The 8,012-nt window shown below is 38.2% G+C and overlaps 1 protein-coding gene across 1 annotated transcript in view; it reads left to right on the top strand.

Annotated features, from left to right (window-relative positions):
• Window positions 1-1,039: 1,039 nt before the first annotated feature.
• Window positions 1,040-8,012, top strand: part of LOC110446005 (prosaposin-like) — a 12,448-nt gene continuing 5,475 nt past the window's right edge. Inside the window, exons 1-4 of the mRNA XM_021490934.1 lie at window positions 1,040-1,111; window positions 1,732-1,809; window positions 5,005-5,067; window positions 6,333-6,392. Coding sequence (XP_021346609.1) covers window positions 1,076-1,111; window positions 1,732-1,809; window positions 5,005-5,067; window positions 6,333-6,392 — 237 coding nt within the window. The 5' untranslated portion in view covers window positions 1,040-1,075. The remainder of the gene's footprint in view (window positions 1,112-1,731; window positions 1,810-5,004; window positions 5,068-6,332; window positions 6,393-8,012) is intronic.

The following is an 8,012-nucleotide window of genomic DNA, read 5'->3' as shown; positions in this document are numbered from 1 at the left end:
AGGTGCTAGTTTCAAATCCTTTTTAGTCTGAAATCTGTATGCTAGATATTGAGTAAGGTGGTTTTATTGTTTTTTTGTCACTTTGAATAATATTTCTGTTCATGTTAAAAACAAAATCAACTCTCTGTATAAATATATCAGGTGACCGTTAAGGCCCATGGGCCTCTTGTTGATAATGGTGCAATTTATAAGATACATGCAGGTGATATTGCATTATGTTTCTAGTTTCTATTATGTAAAGATTAAATGGTGAGTAGCCCCAAAGAATAGCCAAAGTGTAGATTTATTATACTTTATAATCTAAATTTTAATAATGAGTTCTAGAATTATTTCCGCTTTATCTTATATGTTGTGTATAAATATGTGAATGAAATCCTTGAAGTTAATATCCTGCTAAGCCTATGGTCGTCTGCATGAACCACGCCATTTTTTTTTAATAATAAACTCACTGGTGTCACAATGACTCGCTGGTGTCTACACTGACTCGCTAGTCAATAATTAAATCAATAAATTTAGTTTAAAACACAAAATTAATGTCTACTCTATATATGATTTACACATTTATGAAACAACAACAAGCAAAGTAGTTAAGATTCGTAGCATTTATTCATACAACAATATTTGGCAACGTAAGGGTTCTCACAGACACTGCACATAACCTAACCTAGAATTTTGAAGTCTCGACGAAGTGGCGTAGGCCCGGCCGTAAACTTGCATGTATTATTAATAGTGTCCATATATGGCAAATTATATGGACAGTCTATATTATATACTAGAGGGCTATATGAACTGTGTGAAAACAGCTGTGGGGTATGTCGTAATTCCGGTGGAGCCCACGGCGGAACAGAGCTGTGCCGAAGGTTGATTCTAGTTCATGTTGGGAGCAGCTACAAATAGAGCTATGTATATAGTTTGGAGATTATTAAAAAAAAAAAGGGTGAAGTAAAATAACACAGAAATGTATCCAGTGTTTAAATCCTCTTTCTCTGTAGTTGGTAAGATCATGTAAGGATCAGTAACTAAATGACTTCTGTCTGATTTACAGATTGATGACCAGTTGTGTGTAGAACTTGGTATGTGTCCCAATGCCCTGGGAGCTGTGAAACTACAGGTAAGGAGTCACCGGAGAATTGTTGGTAGCAAACTTGTTCTACTTAAAGATAAAATAACATCAACTGTAATATGACAATGTTTATGATTTGTTTTTTACTGTCATTGCTGGGCTTGATATAGCAGAACTGCAAGAAATGTTAAAAAATATAAGCTACATTAACTTCCTTACAGCATTGCCTTGTCTAGAACATCTCAGAACTGTTCTAGACACAGAGATGTGTAACATACTCAGGGCGTTACCCTAAAGGTAAAAACCCTTCCTGACTTATGAGGTAGGCTAAATGGTGTAAAAGTTATTCCTACTCTTTGAGAAGTGCGAAGTGTTTTGGGCAAGGCATTAATGTATGTTATCTGTTAGAAAGCTTCTGACATTCTGAGACTATTGATCCAATCAATGATAGCCACCATATTTCTTTTCACTTAATTGAAGGAAACAGATAAATATCTGGGTACAGATGAGCACCTTATAGTTAGGTCTTGTAGTAATACTAGTAGTCTGCTAAAGTCATGAGATTTAGGGAAAAGGATTGACCAATCAAATCAAAAAGCTATGACAATAATATATTGAATGCATACACACAAAATAAATGGTAAGATATGACTTTTTTTGCACTGCAGTTGGGAACCATTGAATGTGAGGCCTGTACATCGGTCATTAAAGCGCTCGGCCTCCTGGAGAGCTCAACCACAGTACAGGTACGTGTCGGCACCCCCAGTCTAAATTTGATATATTAACTAATTGATGATTGGATACTGTCAAATTAATTTTTTTGATAAGCACTCGTGTTCCTGACATTGTAGGTCACAACCATCACTGATCTGTACTGACATTGTAGGTCACAGCCACCACTGACCTGTACTGACATTGTAGGTCACAACCATCACTGATCTGTACTGACATTGTAGGTCACAACCATCACTGATCTGTACAGACATTGTAGGTCACATACATCACTGATCTGTACTGACATTGTAGGTCACAGACATCACTGACCTGTACTGTCATTGTAGGTCACAGACATCACTAATCTGTACGACATTGTAGGTCACAGCCATCATTTATCTGTACTGACATTTTAGGTCACAGACATCACTGATCTGTACAGACATTGTAGGTCACAGACATCACTGATCTATACTGACATTGTAGGTCACAGACATCACTGACCTGTACTGACATTGTAGGTCACAGACATCACTGATCTGTACAGACATTGTAGGTCACATACATCACTGATCTGTCCTGACATTGTAGGTCACAGACATCACTGACCTGTACTGTCATTGTAGGTCACAGACATCACTGATCTGTACTGACATTGTAGGTCACAGACATCAATGACCGGTACTGACATTGTAGGTCACAGCCATCACTGATCTGTACAGACATTGTAGGTCATAACCATCACTGACCTGTACTGACATTGTAGGTCACAGACATCACTGATCTGTACTGACATTGTAGGTCACAGACATCATTGATCTGTACTGAAATTGTAGGCCACATACATCACTGATCTGTACAGACATTTTATATAATTAGGTCACAGACATTACTGACCTGTACTGTCATTGTAAGTCACAGACATCACTGATCTGTACTGACATTGTAGGTCACAGCCATCACTGATCTATACTGACATTGTAGGTCACAGACATCACTGACCTGTACTGACATAATAGGTCACAGCCATCATTGATCTGTTCTGACATTGTAGGTCACAGCCATCATTTATCTGTACTGAAATTGTAGGCCACAGACATCATCTATCTGTACTGTCATTGTAGGTCACAGACATCACTGATCTGTACTGACATTGTAGGTCACAGCCATCACTGATCTATACTGACCTTGTAGGTCACAGACATCACTGACCTGTACTGACATTGTAGGTCACAGCCATCATTTATCTGTACTGACATTGTAGGTCACAGACATCACTGATCTGTACAGACATTGTAGGTAACAGACATCACTGATCTGTACTGAAATTGTAGGTCACAGACATCACTGATCTGTACAGACATTGTAGGTCACAACCATCACTGACCTGTACTGACATTGTAGGTCACAGACATCACTGATCTGTACTGACATTGTAGGTCACAGCCATCATTTATCTGTACTGACATTGTAGGTCACAGACATCACTGATCTGTACTGACATTGTAGGTCACAGACATCATTGATCTGTACTGAAATTGTAAGCCACAGACATCACTGATCTGTACAGACATTGTAGGTCACAGACATTACTGACCTGTACTGTCATTGTAGGTCACAGACATCACTGATCTGTACTGACATTGTGGGTCACAACCATCACTGATCTATACTGACATTGTAGGGCACAGACATTACTGACCTGTACTGTCATTGTAGGTCACAGACATCACTGACCTGTGCTGACATTATAGGTTACAGCCATCATTGATCTGTACTGACATTGTGGGTCACAACCATCACTGATCTGTACTGACATTGAAGGTCACAGACATCATTGATCTGTATTGAAATTGTAGGTAACAGCCATCATTTATCTGTACTGACATTGTAGGTCACAGACATCACTGATCTGTACAGACATTGTAGGTCACAGACATTACTTATCTGTACTGTCATTGTAAGTCACAGACATCATTGATCTGTACTGACATTGTAGGTCACAGCCATCACTGATCTATACTGACATTGTAGGTCACAGACATCACTGACCTGTACTGACATTATAGGTTACAGCCATCATTGATCTGTACTGACATTGTAGGTCACAGACATCACTGATCTGTACTGACATTGTAGGTCACAGACATCATTGATCTGTACTGACATTGTAGGTCACAGCCATCATTTATCTGTACAGACATTGTACGTCACAGACATCACTGAACTTCACTGACATTGTACGTCACAGACATCACTGAACTTCACTGACATTGTACGTTACAACCATCACTGATCTGTACTGACATTGTACGTTACAACCATCACTGATCTGTACTGACATTGTAGGTCACAGACATCATTTATCTGTACAGACATTGTACGTCACAGACATCACTGAACTTCACTGACATTGTACGTTACAACCATCACTGATCTGTACTGACATTGTACGTTACAACCATCACTGATCTGTACTGACATTGTAGGTCACAGACATCACTGATCTGTACAGACATTGTACGTCACAGACATCACTGAACTTCACTGACATTGTAGGTCACAGACATCACTGATCTGTACTGACATTGTAGGTCACAGACATCACTGATCTGTACTGACATTGTACGTTACAACCATCACTGAACTTCACTGACATTGTACGTCACAGACATCACTGAACTTCACTGACATTGTAGGTCACAGCCATCTTTTATCTGTACTGACATTGTAGGTCACAACCATCATTGATGTGTATTGACATTGTAGGTCACAGACATCACTGATCTGTACTGACATTGTAGGTCACAGACATCACTGATCTGTACTGACATTGTACGTCACAGACATCATTGATCTGTACTGACATTGTACGTCACAGACATCACTGATCTGTACTGACATTTTAGCAGATCATCAGTGATTTCCTTGTATAATAGAAATTGACTGTTCAAGCTTCTTATGGTAAATTCCATGTGATTATGAATTCATTATGTCTGTAAGTTTGTAATAAGACCAACTCCATTTATCAACCCTTGAACTTGACCATAGAAAGACTTCGTTTTTTAAATTTGAACAATACTCTCAGATTACTTGTAGAAATCAAATTAGTACCTAATCAATGTTAATAAATTAACATATCGGTGTATTGGGTAAAGCACAAGATTTACATATCTGCTAAAGGAATGTTTACAGTATACCATAAGAGTGTATTTCCTTCACTGCAGAATGCAATCAGGAATTTCGTTGAAAATGATGTGTGTCCCAAACTTGGAAGCTCAGCAGCTCAGGTAAGAAGATGATGCGTCCAACATATTCCATTAAGTGTCTTGATAGCAAACTTTTAATTCCAGATCATTTATCCTTAAACTGTAGTTTTGTGCAATTTTGAGGTTTTTTTAATTCAAAAATATGAAAAAGCTAAATTTTACATGTTAACGACTACATAAAGTTAAATCAGTGTTTCTTTGATATTGGCTGTTGTGTGATAACTAACTTTGGGACTCGAGTTTGTAGAAGTTTGTGTGTGTATTACTGGTGATAAACATGTTGGAGTGTAAGGTAGTTAACAAACACATCACCACAATAACAACTGAGTGATGCCATCAATGTCAAATATGAAAAAGAGCTTGCATAATGTTTTTGAGGCGTAGCGCCTCTTTGCTATCACCCTGCTCTGGAGTATCAAATTTACAGTTATCTCCCTTTTTTGGTTGAATGTATACTACGGACTAATTTACTTCTAATTCATCCACTGATAAAACATAGTGCCCGTGTTGCTTGCAACATTTATAAGAGCGTACTGATTTCAAAGCAGACGACATTATAACAGTTCACAGCAGTGGCAATTTTGCAGCTAGGGGCCCTAGAAGGGATATGTCCTTTGTAGCGCACAGGTGAGCAGACGACATTTAACGGTACACACAGCATTGGTAAGCCTGCAGCTGGGGCCATAGAGGGGATACTATCACTTAAATATTATAGAAATAATAACTGCTTTGTATTTGAAATAAAGATTAATTGATTTAATTGTACTGGACTTGATGTATAATTACTGATATATGTTGTTAATCAACAATATTTATGTGAATATATTAAAGAAATATTTGCTTTGGCCCTAATGACATTTTTCTTTGTTGATGGTCCGTATAATAATATTAATATTTTTTTACATGTATTGTACATGTATGATAATGAGATTAGCGAAGAAAATCTATGTCTGCCTCCTGTTGTGCAGGTTCAGTGTTTTGCATACCAAAACTATAACTAGGTTAATGTGCCCCATTTCCTTTTCCCTCAATAAAGAGATTTTTCCATCGGATATTAACCGATAGTTTTCCATGCAATATCGTATCCACAAAAGCGCTACACCTCTCAGGCCCTTCAGGCCTTTGATTTTCATGTTGTATTAACGAAAGAGAATGTATGTATATGTGGGATGCAGAGTGCTGTGGCCATTAATCCTCCTGAATTTATTGTAATTTGTTGTCCCTTATGGAGAAACATAATTGTCCACATCTATAGTAAGTTTTATTGAATTTTTGTTTATTTTAAGTGCAAGACAGATGTAGATATGTACAGTCAAGCTGCCTTTGAGATTTTGAAGGAAATTTTGGTAAGTTTTTAGGACAAAATCCCATCATAATCTTAATAAACACTTCCAACTGAAGTAAACTTTGGACAGTGACCAGACAATTTCTGTGTTATTTCCAGGGGAAAAAATAAAGAAATATTTAATTGTTTACATAAACAATGGATACCTGTATTACTGTACAAATAAATAATGGATACACTTGGGCCCTTCAGTGTATCCGGTTCAACCTGTTGAAACAGTTGAACCTGGAAGGATATACAGTTTGTATATTGTTATCTATTCTCCGAAACTGTGCATTTTTAGCTCTGCCTATAGTTCGGTCCAAGTGCGTTCGTTTATCGCAGAATATTTCTACACCACCTGAACCGTTTCAACCGGGATACGAATGTAACCCTTTATTGCTGTACAAATAAACTTTGGAAACCATTAACACTACCAATAAACAATGTATACCTGTAAACTGTAATTACAAAAACACACAGAAAAGTGTGACTACCATTGTTGATGATATTGATGCTCTGTAGGACAATGTTATTGAAATGAACCATATCTTACAAATAAAATGGAGAGAAAATAATGGTGTATAAAATAGTTATAGCATATAAATATATGTAATATTCCAGCCAGAAGTGGAGGGTACTATGTACATGTTATCACACTGTTTATCTGTTAATGTAACCTTGTGACCACAACTAAATTATTTTCAATAGTTACAGGCCTTATGTATTTTTCCTGGTCTTTGAATTACTACATTAACCCATTTCAATACATCCAAGTATAGTTCCATGGAGGCACGGTAGTCTAGTGGTATGACGCCGGGCTAGTGACAAATGGGTTGCGGGTTTAAATGTCAGCATGGCACTGTGTTGTATCTTTGAGCAAGATACTTTACTCCGCTTATTCCAGTCTACTCAGCTGAAAATGTCTTTGAGAAAGATACTTTACTCCGCTTATTCCAGTCTACTCAGCTGTAAATGAGTACATGGTTCGGCAGTGCTAGAATTGTTGAATGCAAAAATCCTTTTGTTTCAAGAATGCATCAAAAGAGTTCTTAATAGATGCTTTACGATTTTTTAGCTCACCTGGTCCGAAGGACCAAGGTGAGCTTATGCCATGCCGTTGCGTCCGTCGTCCGTACGTACGTACGTACGTACGTCAACAATTTCTTTAAACGACTTCTTCTTCTTAACCACTTATTGGAATTCAACTAAATTTGACTGAAAGCATCCCTATGTGGTGGGGAATCAAAATTGTACAAATGGTGGGGCTGACCCCCAAGGGGGCTGAGGGGCGGGGCCAAAAGGGGTCAATTTGGCTATATTGCTTTAAGCGACTTCTTCTCTGGAACTAAGAAGTGGATATCAACCATATTTAACAGGAAGCATCCCTAAGTGTCAGGGATTCAAAATTGTACAAATGATGGGGCTGACCACCCAGGGGGCTGAGGGGCGGGGCAAAAAGGGGACAATTTGGCTATACTGCTTTCAGCGACTTCTTCTCTGGAACTGAGAGATGGATATCAACCATATTTGACTGAAAGCATCCCTAGGTGGTGGAGATTCAAAATTATACAAATGGTTGGGCTGAGGGGCGGGGCCAAAAGGGGGCAATTTGGCTATATTGCTACAAACGACTTCTTCT

The sequence above is a fragment of the Mizuhopecten yessoensis genome, unplaced genomic scaffold (genome assembly GCF_002113885.1).
Source record: "Mizuhopecten yessoensis strain PY_sf001 unplaced genomic scaffold, ASM211388v2 scaffold2441, whole genome shotgun sequence".
In the NCBI taxonomy this organism is placed as follows: Eukaryota; Metazoa; Mollusca; class Bivalvia; order Pectinida; family Pectinidae; genus Mizuhopecten; species Mizuhopecten yessoensis.
Note: the sequence above shows the minus strand (reverse complement) of the source record. Positions and strands in the feature narration are given on the sequence as shown.